Source organism: Crocodylus siamensis, chromosome 8 (genome assembly GCF_052110815.1).
Source record: "Crocodylus siamensis isolate JL-2025a chromosome 8, ASM5211081v1, whole genome shotgun sequence".
NCBI classification, from domain to species: Eukaryota; Metazoa; Chordata; order Crocodylia; family Crocodylidae; genus Crocodylus; species Crocodylus siamensis.
In genome coordinates this window covers 11,142,926-11,159,759 of record NC_143402.1, presented here as the reverse complement: position 1 = coordinate 11,159,759, position 16,834 = coordinate 11,142,926, and the positions used below count along the sequence as shown (strand labels likewise).

Here is a 16,834-nt window from a genome sequence, read left to right as displayed (position 1 = left end):
CCATATTTTTAAAAATAGAATTCTATTTTCATCTCCACCATTTCATCCCAGAAGCTTGAAAAAGAGTATTTCTTTACCACAGGCTTTTTCCTGTCCACTCCAATCAGATCAATAGTGATTCTCTCTCTTGTGTTTCAGAGAGAAATGAAGTTAACATGGCTTTTCCCCCTTCCTCTTCTATTGTATTTGTGCACTGTAGCCTTGGGCAATGATGTCAGCCCAGCTCTGGGCTTTGAGTCTGTTAGTTCAATCTGAGCAAAACTGCTGGAGCTAGCAGGACTTTAACATTCACTCAATTATTCAGCATAGCCAGAGAATAAGATTTTTTTTTTTTCATTCAGCCACATGCATTAAGAATAGAAAGAATTATAAAAGCAGCCCAAACTGAGCAGGTTCCTGTGAAGTTGCATGCTGTCTATGGCTTCGCTATAGCCAAAATCTATATATTTTGCTATGCCTGAGGTTGTCACTGAAATGACAGCTTTGACAATGCCAGGTCCCTTCCTTGCTCGTGCCTGTGGTGGAATGACAAGCAGGGGGAAGGGGGGAAGGGATTGATTTAAAAGTATTATTAATATAGTTAATTAATTCCATAGATTTTAAGACAAGATGAGCCCCTATTACAATCAGGTAGTCTGACCTCCTGCATAACATGGCCCATAAACTTCCTTCAGAGATTTCTGCACTAAATCCAAGCAGAGAACATTGCCAGTGACTTGGACCCTTATTAGTAAAGCCACTGTGCTCTACTAACCAAGCTGCCCAGACCAGCACCATGTTTCAAAAGACTTTCTATTATGTCTTGTGGTTTCCAGGCTCATGTTTGTGCTACCTGCCATTGCTGTACACTTATGTTCATGGATTAATAGATTGTAAGGCCACAAGGGACCTCGAAAGATCATCAGGTCCAGCCCCCTGCACCAAGCAGGAAAGACAATGGGGTCAGGGGACCCCAGCAAGGTGACTGTCCAATCTCCTCTTGAAGATTTCCAGGGTAGGTGACTGCACCACCTCTGCAGGGAGCTTATTCCACAATCTGGACAACCTGACTGTGAAAAAGTTTTTCCTAATGTTGAGCCTGAATTGATCTCTCCAGGAGTTTGTGGCCATTACTCCTGGTTTTCCCCTTGGGTGCCCTGGTGAACAGTTACTCACCAAGCCCTTGATGTACTCCTTTAGTGTAGTGGTAAGCTGCTACCAGGTCCCCTCTCAGCCTTCTTTTCCTCAGGCTGAAGAGTCCCAGATACCGCAGCCATGCCTCGTATGTTCAGAATAGGCCTCATATCATGAGATGCTGCATGACCTTCATGGCCCTGGTGCATGCTGAGAGTGCTCAGCCTCTCACAGATGGGTCCCCAATTTCATCTGTAATGGCCTCGGGCCAATGGCCTGTTTAAGGTTGATACACCTAGATCACGTGCAGATTACCTCCCCTCTTTAGTCCAACATTAGAGAGGATGACAACACTAACTGTTACAATCATTATTTTGGGGGGGTCAAAATTTTCAAGGAGCGGAGGCTCAATTTAGGCTCTTAAATCCATATTTAGATTCTCACATGGGTGGGCCAGTCAAAGTGCCAAGTGCCTGCCATCTTCCCCCAACATCAGCAAGTAGCCTTGCTTTTACTTGTCTCTAAAATCTTGGCATAGGTTTTTCACGCAGGGATTCCCGAACCTCTTCAGACAACACAACCCATTTCCCAAACAGACCTCAGCTCCACCAGCCAGCACCTAACGCGTGCTGTTCAGCTGTGCACGCTGAGCCTGAATGCAGCAATGATGATGACAGATCAGGAGCCACATACCTGCCATAGTTTCCTCCCCATGCTGCTTTCCCAATGACATCAGTGGGTGTTTCGCTGTAGGACCGTCAGAGTCTGTGGCTCTGAATATGGCTTTCTCCTTTCATAGTTTCTAGGGTCGGAAGGGACCTGAGTAGATCATCTAGTCCTACCCCCTGCCATGCCAGGAGAGAGTACTGGGGTCAAACGACCCCGGCAAGGTCTTTGATTGACTTCAACGCCTCATACCTAGCTCAGACTATCTTACAACAACTGGAGCACTACAAAACACAGACAGACAGAGCAGCTAGGGCAGGGGTGGGCAAAATGCCGCCCATGGGCCAGATGCAGCCTGCCAGGCCATTCTATCCGGCCTGCAGGGCCCCTAAAAAATTTAGAAAATTAATAGTTATCTGCCACAGCTGCCTGTCATGCTGCCCTCGATGGCTTGCCAAAACTCAGCAAGTGGCCCTCCACCTGAAATAATTGCCTGCCCCTGAGCTAGGGCCTGCCTTGATGTTTGGGTAGAACAGCTCCAGAGTATGGGGGGCAAACCTGTAGACTTCAAATCAGGGAAACGGCTAACACTCCCCAACCAATGACTGTATTTCAACACAGCTATGACTAGCGCAATGTCTGCTACCCAGTAAATGTCCTTTATTCAACCCCCTGCCCCCTAAACACACACACAGAAAGAAACACAGATAGCTGCATGATCAGCAGAATTATTTGTAACCAGGAGGCTATCGAAGAGTTGAGGCCTCATCTAAAAACAATTTGGTTTATAGGGCCTCCTCTACCCTGCCAACATTTAAATCAAATTGTTATGGCTCATGAAACAGATTTCTTTGGGACTGTTAGAATATTGCACGGCATGTGCTTTTATTGCCTTTTCACTCGGTGTGATCCAGAGGCCCCACACAATCCAGCGTCAGTGGGAATAGATTCAGTCAATCAACACCAAGGGCTTCAGCTTATATCTGCACTGATTCACCTCATCCAGAGAGGAAGAGGTCTGGGAAAGGATCTCATAGGGGCAGTTTGAGGATGAAAAGGAGCAACAGGAGAACACAGGGGGCAGGGGAACTGCTGAAGTCAGCAGAATTACTCTAGATTTGTGCCAGCGTAAGTGAGAGCGGGCTCTGGCCTGCAAAACCAAATAAATTACCTCTGGGCAACAGAACCTCAAAGTCCTTGTCCAACAGCCTTTGGACCCTGCACAACTTGGACTCTTACTGGTCCAGGCCTATCTCCACTGTCACTATGTCCTTGAATAAAGATCAGTACCTAGTTTGCCACTGCTCCTCATTTCACCACTTCCTCTTCTAAGACCAGACTCTTTCAGTCCAGCCCCCACCCCTGACTCCACTTCCCAACTCACTGTGAAGTTTAGGAACATCTAACAGCATCCTGCCCCTGGCTGCTTGGCACAGGATCAAACCCAGCTGGATGCTGTTTGCAAAGGAAACATGAACAAACCCTGAAGGAACACAGTCAGAAAAGGAATGCAATACACAGGTGCATGCATAGTCTGTTGTAGCAAAGGTTGTTGTGTTAGCAGTGATGATCAGCGTACAGCAGTTGAATAAGTGGGTCATTTTTGGACACATTCATTCATAACCAACGTCACCAGTATTTGTCCCAACTCCAACATTCCTTCAGTTTTCTAACAACTTCAGTGTCATCGTACTAAAAGGATTTTTTGACATGGTCGACAGCTCATACCCTGAGTGTTACCTGCCTATAGCTAGTATAATAACTCCCCAGAAGTTTTCAGGAAAGCTCCCTCCACCTGCAGTTATCTAATATGAATTAGTTGATATAGCTGTAGTCTAATTTCCCACTCTCAAAGAACTAACGTAACAAGAGACTGGATGGTCATTTGTGACCATTAAAAAAGCCATGGCTGTAAATTATGATAACGAATATATCAGCAGAAACCCTGTGTACTAATTGAAACAAAGTTTCTATCAAATGTGGTTTGATATTATCCAGCCTCCCACGGAGATTATGAAACACAGAGAGGGAACATCATGTTTGAACATCAACATTATGTTCTGGATGGCAGTACAGTACATCAGAGAAAGATGCAACTGCCATCAACATGAAAAACCTTAATGTAACCTGCCAAGGGATCAGGCATCTCTGGGGATCGGTAAAGGCTATTCAGTCCTTCAAATTCCTGGCTGTTGGTATCAAATCCTACTAATTGGTTGCTCTCAGGACCTGATGTTGGTTGACAGTGCATCAAAAGTCTTCTGTTATCCAGATCAAGTAGGACCTTCAATGGCTGCTAAAGGACACCCTTGCTGGACACAAAAGCTCCCAGAGGGAATCTAGCCTGAGCAAAAAGAGACTGAGAGCGTGCTTAAAAAGGGGGATCTTTAATGCTCAATCAAGCACCCTTGGTGGAGAAATAACTGGGGCATCAGATCAATACTAGGAAGGAAGAATTTCATGGGCACCTTCAACCCCTCCCACATCCTGCAATCTTGGCATTCTTTGTTTTTCCCCTCCATCATACAGCTCACCTGGCCTGGTCTATGAAAATTAAAAGATCTCCACTGAAAGTAAAATGACTTCAGTAACCTGAAGGAAACCTTGAGCTACTGCAGCCAGAAGAATGAAAGTGCTATACCAACTTATTGATATTAGTAACTGAAGATGAAGCATGGCAGAAACCATCAAGCAGAATAGTGTGAGTGAGCGTGTGTGTGCATGCGCTCAATTAAACAACCTATTTTATAGTGGCACAAAAATGCCTGGGCATTTTTACACATGCCGGGGGGGAGGGCACTTTAATTAGAGTACTCCAAAAGCTGCTCTAATTAAAGCACCTGCAGCATCTCACGTATCAGTGTCCCCGTGCTTCAAACTGGTGGCAAGAGCGCTTTATCTAAAGCTCATTGAACAAGCTTGAATTAAAGCGTCCCCGTTGCCCTTATGAAGCGTGGAGACGCCGATACGCAAGACACGGAGGCTGGCTGGAGCATGCTAATTACCATGCTCCAACAGAGTCAATTAATCAAATCTGCCCCAACACACTGTAATTACAGTGCATTGAAGCAGCCTCCTGGCTCATGTACAGGCACACCATGACTAAAAATTTTCACTTGTCGGTGAGATATTGCCTCACCCGTTACCACACCATCTTACTGTAGAATTAGGTTGCATCACAGTCATTCTAGGATCAAGCAATAGTATCAGCCATACAAGTGTGAAGAGTCATTTCAGACTCATATCATAATTTACATGCTACTTAAACTTTCTCTTCCCCGATCTGATGCCTCATAAAAGCAACACCAAAAATATATTAGAGTGACATTTGAAATCTGTCGCTGCATTAGTCATCCTGTCAGGGCCATGGAGGGAACCTCAGTGAACCCTACCAGGGAAACAATTTGCTGAAGCATCAGCTGAAGCAGCGAATTGCAACTCACTGAAATCCTTGTACCTGATCAGACAAGGGAAGCAACTGAAGCCAGGGCTTGATTATGCAAACAGAAGATGCATAAAAGAAACACTGTACTGACTCGTAGTCACCAGGGTGTGATAACTACTGTGGGTCCTTCCTGTCTCTATCACTCAAAGGTAACCAAGTGGGAAAAGGCGGCATCAATGATGTCTTCAATTTCAATAAACAGCTGAAAGAAACACAGAAATCCATTACACAACACATGGTTCATCCATCCCTCTGAGAGCTACACCTTGCTCTGTACAGCCTAGACAAGACGTGGAGGAGCTGTGTTGCTGCAGGAGACCTCAGGAGGAATTGAGCCGATTCAGCCACAATTCCTCCCAGGATCCTTTGAGACGATTTCAGCATGTATTCCCTGCCCCGATCTGTCCCGGAAAGTGAGGAGGTTTGAAGCAGTCACTCCCTTTTGTGCAGCCATTTGGGCCTGGCCACAATCTGGGCTGAAATATCCATGACCTCTCCCCACCTCCCCCAGTCGAAGGTCAGGTCACTGAATCCAAGAAGAGCATGAAGAACGAACCCACCAAATGAGGAGTCTGAATTCAGCTCAGCTGCTGCACCTGTTTACTTCATTTCTAATCATACCCTCAGCTAGGTTCAATCAGCGTATGTTCATCAAGGTCAACAGAGCTGGCCCCAGGGATAACAGCTGCACATCTGACTCACTCACTTTAATCATGACTTTGGACAACAGAATAACTTCCCCAGGCCACCCATTCCATCCAGCTCCATCTAGCAGGCTACACATCTCCCCCACTAGCTTTCCCTGAGATGCTAGGCAAATGCATGATAAGCTAGGGGAGGTGGCACTGGCACCTAGGAAACACCAGGACAGAAAAAAGGAGCAGACACATAATAGACATGGAAACAAACAGAATGGGTAGCACAGGAAGTGCAAAGAGCAAAGGGTCAGTAACACTAAGGCTGAGTCAAGTCTCCCTGTGGAATAGGCTAGTTGTGTGTTTTCCTATAAGCAAAGGAGATGTGCTCCACTCAAAGGAGAGCAAACTGGGTTTTTTCAGCAAAGTGGCCTCGTAGCAGTAAGAGAGGTCAGCTCAGCAAGTAGACCAGAGTATGAAGAGGGAGCCCTCAGTGCCTCTGACAAACTCATCAAGGCCCTGATGTCAAACACCCTGTATTACAGGAAAGAATAGGCTGAAAAGGAAGGGGATCGCTTCTAGCAATGCAGAACCTCTCTTCAGACTTAAAAGACAACGACTCTCACAATGCATCACCTCGACAGACCACAGTTCCACCAAGAGACTCTCCAGGAGTTTTAAAGACCATTAGCCAGGTTCCCAGCTAGTGTGAGCCAATGGACTTCCATTTTCAACGGAGCAATTCTGATTAACAACTCAGGATCTAACGGTACAGATCTGAAAAAACACTTAATTTACAACTGCAGCATAGCCCTCAAGGTAGCACAAAGAAGACATGCAACACAAATGTCACATCATTGCTGATGTGCTGAAGAGACAAAGTCAGACTCCCTACTTATATACCCCAAAGTCACTCCCAAGTAATTCTGTTCAATTGCCTGGCTGTTAATAGCTACTGTGGAGTGTCCTAGGCCACTGGGGCAGGAACGCCACAAATTAGCCCCCACCCTCCTAAACTGCCACTCTGATCCCCTTCTCCTGACCGATCTGCTACTCTGCCTTTTGCTCCCTCCCCTCTGCTCCCTGACTGAGCTGCTGCTCTGCTTTCTGCTCCCTTCCCTATCTGCTTGTCCTCTCCCTAATCTGTTGCGTGCCCCATAAAGAGGCTGCCCATGCCACTCGTGGCACCCATGACACAGGTTAGCCACCCCTGCCCTTTGCTCCTTGCAAGTTGGTCATTTCACAATCTTTCTGTCTTGTGCTGCAGAAGAAAAACTGTCATCAGGCAAATAAACAAACTCAGGGTGCTGACAGAAGTGACATTTGTCACACAATTGCCCCCTTGAAAGCACTCTATAGCTGTGCCCCGACAGAAGCGCACAGCTGCAGAGCATTTTAAAATTGCCCAATCACACAATAAATTAACCCTCATCTAATGAGAATTTGGATGAAGGTGCTCCAAAGTGGAACACCTTCATTAACTTCTGTTATTCCCTGCACATGACTGGGGCTGTCTGCAGGGTGGGAGAAGGGAAAGGAGGGAGCTCTAGGCTGGGGTTTACTGGGTTAAGGAGCTCTAGGCTGGGAGCGAGTGGATTGGAGCCCCCCTGCATTGTGGCCCCCACCCCAGCCCCTTCCCCCTCCAGCTCAGGCTGGGCAAACCCCAGCCCCAAGCTCCCTCCCCTCCATTCTCCCCACTTCCATCCTGCAGACAGCACCAAAGCTGGGAAGGTAGGCAGGCAGCCTCTCTGCTGGTTCAGCTCCAAAGTGAAGCTTGATCCCTGCATCCCCAACTAAATAGCAAACGTCTGTTGGGTCAGACAGGTTGCTCTAACTCATGGCACTTTCTGTAAAGCACCGTGAGTTAGAGCAGGGAGCTGCATGTCTGTCAGCACCCGTGGAGTCAATCTGCCAGCACCAGCTCACACCACCCTCTCAAGTACACATCTCAGCATTAGTTTAAAATGAAATTGGTGAATTTAATTGAATTGGTGGTTCTCTCCCATTTTGCATTAGCAAGCATTTTCATGGTATCAGCTGTCCGTGATGCATTTTGACAGTAGGTTAATTTGCTAGGAAAGGATAAAATGACCAATTTTCAGAGAGAAGAATCTAGGACGCAGTCCTGGACATGACAAAGACAGCTATTAGTAGCTCTAAAATTGACAGCAGCTGATCAGTTTTGGGTCTATGCAACAACAGTGTGCAAAGAACAGTCCTGATCAAGATAATGCCTGGTACCAGTAGGGGGGCAGTTTTCAGTGTTTTGGTTTTTTGTTGTTTTTTTTTGCAAATATATATATATTTGCAAACTATATATATATATTTTTATATATATACACACACATACATATATAACTTCACCTCCAGCACTCTGCCAAGTGGCCCTTGTAATTCACTTGGCAGCTCAAACCACACTAAAAATCTGTTACACAGTTCGTACCGCACAACCACAAACCTATCTCTATACCTGTACTCCCATCCACTGCCCTCCTCAGAGGGTCTACTCCTGAAAAAGTCTATCCCAGACCCCTGTCAACCAGATGAGGTCTCCCATTTCTGTCCCGTCATCCTCTTCTGTCCTCCTGTAGTACCAATACATTTCACTTAGTCCCATTTTAATACAGTCTTCAACTGTGGGGTCTCAGTGTCTGTTTATGAGCAGGTTCCTGGTTTTCCACAGTGCATACCTAAAGCAGGATACGAACTGGTTGAAGCAAGCTGTTGGGGTTCCTCGCCCATGGTCAGGTGCCCATAGAGAACTGCTTCCCTGGTCAGGTTTCTGAAACCTGTCACCACCAGGAGAAGTGCACGGACTTTCTTCCACACCTCGCTAGCATGTGGGCAGTCCCAGAAGAGGTGGTCGATCATTTCTGCCTGCCAGCGGCAGGCTGGCCTCAGGAAGTTCAGTGGACCACTCTGCCCTGCACTGTTTCTCCATGCCCACAAGGGGAGTGCCTGGTGGGCTACCTGCGAGCTCAGGTATCTGTGCTCCTTCTGCAGGTCTTTGTGGAAGATTCCATAGACATTAGGGCTGGAAGGGACCTTGAAGATCATCCAGTCCAGCCTCCTGCCCCAGGGGCAGGAAATCAGCTGGGGTCAAAGGATCTCAGCAAGATAAGCATCCAAATGTTTCTTGAATGAGTCCAGAGTATGTGCTGCACCACTTACACATGCATTCCAGACCTTGGGGGCTCGAGCAGTAAGATTCACTCCCACACAGCCTGGCAGTTTTCACCAGGTAGTAAATCTACCAGTAATGTGGTGTCTCTTGCCATATCTTGCGGTGGTTCACCAGGGTAGCATTGTGCGGGTTGTATTTCTCTCAAAACCGCTTCAGGATCTTGAAAAACCATGAGGAAAGCATGGTTCACGGGCTCCTGTTAGTCATTGTGCGCACTTGCCCCTGTCGCAGCAATTGCCCTGCAAAATACTTAACAAAGCTGGCTGTTTTAGAATCCACCCCTGTTGTCAGTTTGCAAACCTGGCTCATGTACTTGGCCCAGAGGAAGAGAAGGATGTCTGGTATCCCTCTGCCTCCAGACCACTTCACTTTGTACAGCCTGGCCCTCACAAGTGTATCCGAAGTGGAGATCCAAAAGAAACACATCTGGTTCTCTGGATTCTGCAAACAACTTGTTCTGAGATGGGGAAGATGTAGCAGCATCAGCAGGGGCATCGCTTTCATCAGTGACACACCTCCCATCCCCCGATTTGACAGGCAGCATGATTTGGGAACAAAAGTCCTGTTTCAAGGTAGCTTTTAAAATTCCGGGCTGCTCCAGAAACTCCAGGAGGATTAGTCACTTTTAATTCAAGAGAAAGCCCTCAGTAGACCAGCCAGTCTAATAAATAAGTTTTTATTTTATTCTTCAAAGATTAACTCCATTTTTTTTGGCTGTGGCCTGTTCTGGTGCAAAAAAGCCAGCGGATGAACTCCCCCCTGGCAATTCGATGCACAGCACCTCATGCTGACTCAGCTACGTGGAGTGGGGATTACGCACCAAGGGCAGGCAGTCAGACGGTGCTCATTCTGGCAGGCTTAATCCTAGACCTGCTTTAAGGCTGGCAATTCTTCCTCTGTCACTGTCCCCTTTCACCGTCTTAGAGCAGAGGGCAGTGCTGAGAAATTAGACCATGCTCTCAACAAGTCATATAAACACCTGCAAAAGGCAGAATAAAATAAACACGGTGCACAATAACCCACCAGCATGCTGTTCTTATTGGATACTGGTCACAGGGTTTCTAAGCAGGATAGCCGCTGATTCTGCCCAAGCAATCGACATTTATTTCCTCCCTGATCAGTAAATTGCGCAGAGTAAAAGTAAGAGCGGCTCCTCACCACAAGATGGCAGCTTTTCTCTTCTTATAGCAGCTCCCCTGCATTTCCCCGCAATTTGTCATAACTTTGCAAACTCACAGAAAAGCCTCTGTGACTGCAGCTTCACAGAAAAGAATGGGGAGGGGGTTTGGCTATCCGCAAATAAGCAAACTCTGGCCACCATTTACAAACTCGCTGCAAATATCAAAGGCTCTTCCTATAGTCTTCTCCTTACTTTCTCCAGCTATGAAAAATTACACCTCTTTCTGTGCACAGAAGCAGGCGCACTTGCCTACTGCTGTCTCTAAGAACCATTATTGCAGTTGGATCGATTACCTTGTGAAGGGGTTAGTCTAGCCATTACTATTACTTCAAAACGTTCCTCCTCCTATTTTAAGAGCACAACGATCCCAGTTCAGCAACAACCAGACTGCTTTATAGAGTACCGTACCCTCATCAGCCTCAGTCGACTCAGGTCCGGCCCCTCAGGTCTATTATCAGGAGCAGCCGCATGCATGTGCGATGCCCACAGAATTGACTTTTGCTGAATACTGATACTGCTGACCCTCCTTCGCCCAAGCACTTAACTGACCCTGGGGACTTGTTGTTGGCTGTTTCTTTTAGGGGAAGAAATTGATAATACAAATTGGGATCTCTTATACAAATAGGGAGCACGTACCAAGTCCTGTTGCCCTGCCGTGGTAGCAGCTGGCAGTTTCCTCGCTCAGACGTCCAAGTCTGCCTTTCCGCTAAGCTCCAGGACAAGATCCATTTCTGTCTCTTCCTGAAGACTGTATCACACCTGTAGCTTCTACCAGCTACTGACTTTTAGCAGGTTTCTGATGCTGTCACACCCCAGAAGCAGTGGGACCGCTTTCCTTGCCCTTGTTCACTCCTGTCTCCAAGCAGAGTATCACAGGGCAGCGTCCGCTGGCTCTTTGGACTCATTTGAGAGCCAGCGTGCTCTGCTCAATGCCACCCATCCCACCCACCCCACTTCTTTGGCACTCCTGTCATGAACCTTTGGCCTCCGCTCCTGTCCCTGTTTTCACTATTATTTGTCCCAAGTACTCAGTCGTCACCTTCCCTGCAGCCTCCCCACCCGAGGGAGGCCAATAAGTTACTTACTGGGCCTAGGCCCAAACAACTGAAGGTGACGAATTGGTCTGATGCTGTCACACGCACCACTGCAACCAATTTACACACACCTCCCACTCAGTTCCTGGTTTTTTCAGTCAGGCCCGTGAAAACCTTCCCACAACTAATGCAGCTCTGCTGGTGAGCAACCTTCCCCTCCAACCCCGGACCTCAAACATAACTTTCTATCATACCAAAAACCGCCCCAGAAAGGCACCTTTCAGGGCTCCTTTTGTTTAGCCTCCAGGGAAGAGAGTCTTGCCAACCCATTGTGGTTGGCGACACAGTAATGCCACCAACTCTCATGAAACTCACAGTAATGCCACCAACTCTCATGAAAAAATCATGAGACTCCCGATTTCCTGCCCAGAGCAGGGGGACTGGACCCCATGATCTCATGAGGTCCCTTCCAGCCCTAAACTTCTGTGAATCTAGATTGCCAAGTCAAATTAACTCTGACTCATGATCTCCCGATAGATCAAATCTCAGGATTTTTTTCCTCTGGTACACGTAGAGAGTGCCAAGCTGGTAAGTCTGTGGAAGGCAAGGGGCAGGAGAGAGATTGAGGCCCCCACGGTAAAGGAGAGAGTGGGGTGAATGGGACCCCAGGGCCAGGGGAGACATGTGGGTCACGTGCCCCCGAATCTGTGTGCAAGGCAGAGGCAAGCTGCCTGCTGCAGGCTGGGGCTCTGCGCCCCATTGCCTTTGCCCCGAGAACTGCACATATGCATTTCAAAAACAGCATCTTGTGATTTACACTCCCAGTCTCTTGATTTTTAAGAGTCTGACTCACAGACACAGCAGGGTTGGCAATATTGGGGGTGGCTCCAGGGCTGACAAGCAGCCGCAAGCCTTTCCCAGGACAACCACCAAAGACAACCTGCAGGAAGCAAATCCTTACCTTGATTTGTTCGCACAGAAAAGTTTCAGCCTCTCCTTGCCTGCCTGAGCCCTTTTCTTACACTTCAGCTTCAATGATTTGTTTCCTAATTTCCTCCCAGGGAAAGGCGCCTCTCCCAGGGCCAGGAAGAGTCCTGCTCTTACCCTCTGCTTTCACAGCCTGGGAGGGGAGCGGGCCCCCAGACTCGCCCCTTGTGGGGCAGAGGTAGAAGTTGCGGGAGGGAGAGACTGAACTGCCCTGCTGCACACAGGCCCAGGATGTCTGTGTGGGACCCAGTGGGGTGAGACCCCCTTGAGGAAGGGCCGGGGGGGGCTCTGCCATTGGGCTTCACCGGGGCCCTTGGCAACACCCTGACTGCAAGGCGACCTGGCTGCCCGCTGAACACGCACAGCATGCGTGTCCCTGCCACGCACAGTATGCGCCACACGCGCGTCCCTGACACATATGGGGTGCGCCACACGCGCGTCCCTGCCACGCACAGTATGCGCCACACGCGCGTCCCTGACACATATGGGGTGCGCCACACGCGTGTCCCTGCCGTGCACAAGGTGCGCCCGGGCCGCTGTGCGCGCGTGGGGAGAGAAGGTAGCCTGTGTAAAAGTTCCCACGCGAGCCCCGCCCCCCAGCCGCCACGACCAGCGACTGGAGGCAGGAAGTTGGCTAGAAGGGATGCTCCGCGGAACTTCCGCCACGTGGCCGGAAGGGGAAGTAGAGCCGCCTTCCTGTGCGGTTCGCGGGGTGTTCTGCTTCATCCCGTGCGCCCGGTGGTCCCGGTGAGTGGGGGTGCCATGGGAGGGGATGGGGCTGGGCAGGCAGCCGCCGCCCCGGGCATGCCGGGAAGGGGGAGGTGTGAGGGGAGGGGTACGAGCTGCTCCAGCGCTGGGGTGGATGCGTGCCACCCCCTTGCCCAGTGTCACCGGTAGCGCTGCCCCTGTGGGCCCAGCAGCCCTGCCCGGCCCCCGCAGGGCGGGTGAAGAGAAAACAGGCTCCTGCCCAGGGCAGACCCTCGGTGGCAGAGACCTGGTCCTTGTCTCACCGCAGCACTCTGCACGGACACCAACCACCAGCTAGGGAGCCTGGGCCCTTGGAAGGGACGGAGGTGAGGGGCGGCTGCCCCGGTGCTGAGGAAGGAAACCTTCTCCTGGCCTTTTAGTAGATTCTTGATTGAATCCCACACTGAATTGTCCCTCCAGTGACTTCCTCGCCCTGTCACCCACTGTGGCAGCTCCACCTCTCAGAGGCCCAAGGACACAGATGAGTTCGTTGAATGTGCGGCTGCGGCACCAGGTTCAGAACGACATTAAGCTTAAACTCTTTTGCAAGGTATTTGTGTCCAGATCTCCCGCACAAGCGGTAGCTTAATCCCTTGCTCTTCTGCCCCTGTACTGCGGCTTGAAAGTAATTGAGTCCATGATGCCAGGTTAACAGTTTGACATGCTGTGGAGAACAGACCTTAGTAGAAGTTCTGGTGTAATATCTGAAGGTGTTTTTCCTTTCCAGGAAAAATGATTTCCGAAAGCACTTCTTTCGTGAAAGGCGTGCTGTTGGGAGGGATTTTCTGCGTGTTGGTCACATTCCTAGGACACATAAAGACAGGTTATTGGACTAAAGTACGTCACCACGAGCACCATCACATCCAAGCCCCGAACCAGGAAGATGTGTCTAATCTGTCCGAAGTGGAGCGCGTGGAGCTCAGTCAAAGCATCCGTGTTTATTGTATTATCCTTGTGAAACCTAAGGATCTTGGACATTGGGCTGCAGTGAAAGAAACCTGGAGCAAACACTGCGACAAGGCAGAATTCTACAGCTCAGAAAAAGTGAAGGTGTTTGATTCTATCGCTCTTCACACAGACGACATGTGGGTAATGATGAGGAAAGCTTATAAATTAGCCTACGACCACTATAAAGATGAGTACAACTGGTTCTTTCTGGCCCATCCGACTACATTTGCCATCATAGAAAATCTTAAGTATTTTTTGCTCAAGAAAGACTCATCACAGCCTTTTTATATAGGTCATACTGTAAAATCAGGTGACCTCGAGTATGTCGACGGTGAGGGAGGGATTGTTTTAAGTATTGAGTCACTAAGAAGACTCTCCAAAGTTCTTGAAGACCCAGATAAGTGCCCAGAGCAGGGAGGTATGATTTGGAAACTCTCGGAGGACAAACAACTGGCAGTCTGTCTGAAGTACACTGGAGTATTTGCTGAAAATGCAGAAGATTCTGAAGGAAAAGATGTCTTTAACACCAAATCAGTTGGCTCACTTATCAAAGAGGCAATGTCTAACCACCCACAACAGGTAGTGGAAGGGTGCTGTTCCGACATGGCCATCACTTTCAATGGACTGGCTCCAAACCATATGCACGTAATGATGTACGGTGTCTACAGGCTGCGAGCATATGGGCACGACTTCAATGATGCACTAATTTTCTTACCTCCAGCAGACTCAGACAATGACTGATCTCTGCAGAAAAGATGGATGCATTGTTGGAAGATGCAGTGGTTAATGAATAATGCAACTCTCATCTGTACAAGCTGGTGCAATTTCCATATTTGAGGGCATGGGTATATTTTTTGCACATCAAGGTTTGGTAATACTCTTAAGTAGAAAAGGAAGTCTCTTTTTTTCTAAATCTTTTTTTATACAAAAATGTTTCTGGCTTTTGACAGTGTTGGAATGAAATGTTAAAAGTACTGTTAATGTTTATGTGATAAATTTAAATTTATATGGGGTGTTTGTATATGTACATATTTATAAGTGAAAATTCAAATGAATCTTAATCTATTGTAATTTAAATATATTTTTGCAAGATTTTTGATCCTTTGAACTTCAAGGTATTTTCAAGAAAATCTTTATATCTTTCTATGACACAAATAAAAAAAGAATGAAGATTTGGTAAAGTACAATTTCAAACTCTTTCTTTCACTTAGAGCCTGGAGCAGTTGTCTATTCTAGAATAGACATGATAGCAAACTACTCCATTCTTATGCAGACAGTAAATGTGAAGAAACATCCACTTCAGAAGTACCATGTCAGGGTTGCAGTATCCACCAATTGACTAGATAGAATTAGTTTTAAAGAAAGACATACATGTCTTTACTCTTGTCTGTGCACTTTGATGTACACTCCCATGAGATGCATATCAGAGTATGCACCTAAGATGGCATGGTATTGCTACTGAGTCTTTCTAAAATACCTGTTTATACCTCAACAGGATATAGGGAAAACGATCTGCACAAAAGTAGTCTGTTTTTTTGCTCTTCCTCAGTTCAGGGATTGCTCCTGGAAGAGAGTTGTGGCATTTTCTTGGCTGTGGAAGCTTGAAATGGCTTAAACCTTGTGTTCCAATTAAAGGCAACAGAAATGAAACTTTGCTGCTACACCTTTCATTCCATATTGTAATAGACATTACCTGGCATTAGTACTCCTCGCTTCTGTCCCATAACACGTGGACATTTTCCCCATCCTCAGGATAAGTACTGGAAATGACTGTAGGTCTATCAGCACCTTCATAAAAGTGCCCGGCCAAACATGGTGGAGTCACACGTCTATAAAAAGATCAAGGCCCTGACTACAGAAGCAGGAGGATTAAAGGGGACTTTCTTTGTATTACTGTAAGCTAATAAGATCTACTGATAATGGCACAGAGAAATAGGTAACACATGCTGTGAAGCTTAACGTCACTACGTGGAATCCGATTATGACCTACTTTCACATCTTAGAATTTTTTAGTTCATTTTTACAACTGCTGTGATATAGTTCAAGTTTACTTTCTAACTCTGTCTGCCTGCTCCTTACCAAAAAAAAAAAAGAAGAAGAAAAAGGGTCTTCCTAGCATCATAGGAGCCTTCAAGTGCTGGTACACAAAAAATTTCAGACAAAGCCAGCTTCAGCCAGTGATCAAAGCTGATTTCTCATAACACTCAAATCTGTGAAAGTTAATGGAAATATATACATGTTATAAGAGAGAAAATAGTGCAGCTGTTGTTTCCTGTCACTTCTTTCATGTGACAGCTTTTGTAGCTGCATTTACATAGTCCATTTTATCTATAGATCTAATAAGTTACTAATTGGTTGGCTCATCCTCTGACTTGTAGAGATTCTTAATGTAATGATAATGCATCTAGATTCAAAGAGTGATTCAATTATGGAACAGAGTAAAAACTATTTTAATAACCCATACATGTACAGTTTGCCATATAGTGTTTATACATGTTCATTAATTAAATCTTCAGGATTCCTTTGAATTGCAACTATGGTGAGACTAACACCACCTTATTGGGTAGCTTTGTGAGACTTTGGCTTACATAATATCATATTCTTAACCGGAGTGAAAACTTTTTTGCTATCTATGGTATTATGGAGAGAGGAGCTAGAGTCTATTGAAATACATTAACAGTTATGGCTTATGCAAGAATTAGAAAAAAGCACAGCTTCCAGTTGCAGCCTTGTTGTTAGATCTGTTTAAAGAAGCTGTGTAGTCTAACAGACATGCTAATGTGTGGAACTCACTGCTGTTGCTCTTAGTTAAGTTACACATTAACTTAATATTTGAGCAGGTTCAAACACTACAGTCCCCTGTAATAATTGTAAGTTGCACCAAATAGAAATTTC

At 46.9% G+C, this 16,834-nt stretch overlaps 1 protein-coding gene and 1 long non-coding RNA gene across 2 annotated transcripts in view; one reads left to right on the top strand and one right to left on the bottom strand.

The window, feature by feature from the left end:
- LOC149858091 (uncharacterized) overlaps nucleotides 1-12,927 on the bottom strand; it is a 293,765-nt gene extending 280,838 nt beyond the window's left edge. The window contains exon 1 of the long non-coding RNA XR_016443801.1: nucleotides 12,219-12,927. This is a non-coding gene — a long non-coding RNA (uncharacterized LOC149858091). The remainder of the gene's footprint in view (nucleotides 1-12,218) is intronic.
- On the top strand, nucleotides 12,920-14,929 carry C1GALT1C1 (C1GALT1 specific chaperone 1). Its single transcript, XM_090059962.1, has 2 exons — nucleotides 12,920-12,991; nucleotides 13,719-14,929. Exon 2 carries the CDS (start codon nucleotides 13,724-13,726, stop codon nucleotides 14,678-14,680), a length of 957 nt encoding a protein of 318 aa, XP_089916088.1. The 5' UTR covers nucleotides 12,920-12,991; nucleotides 13,719-13,723; the 3' UTR covers nucleotides 14,681-14,929.
- Nucleotides 14,930-16,834: the final 1,905 nt, after the last annotated feature.

Bases quoted from the DNA above. Each gene is read 5' to 3' on its own strand.
- C1GALT1C1 (XM_090059962.1), top strand. From the start codon at position 13,724: ATGATTTCCGAAAGCACTTCTTTCGTGAAAGGCGTGCTGTTGGGAGGG.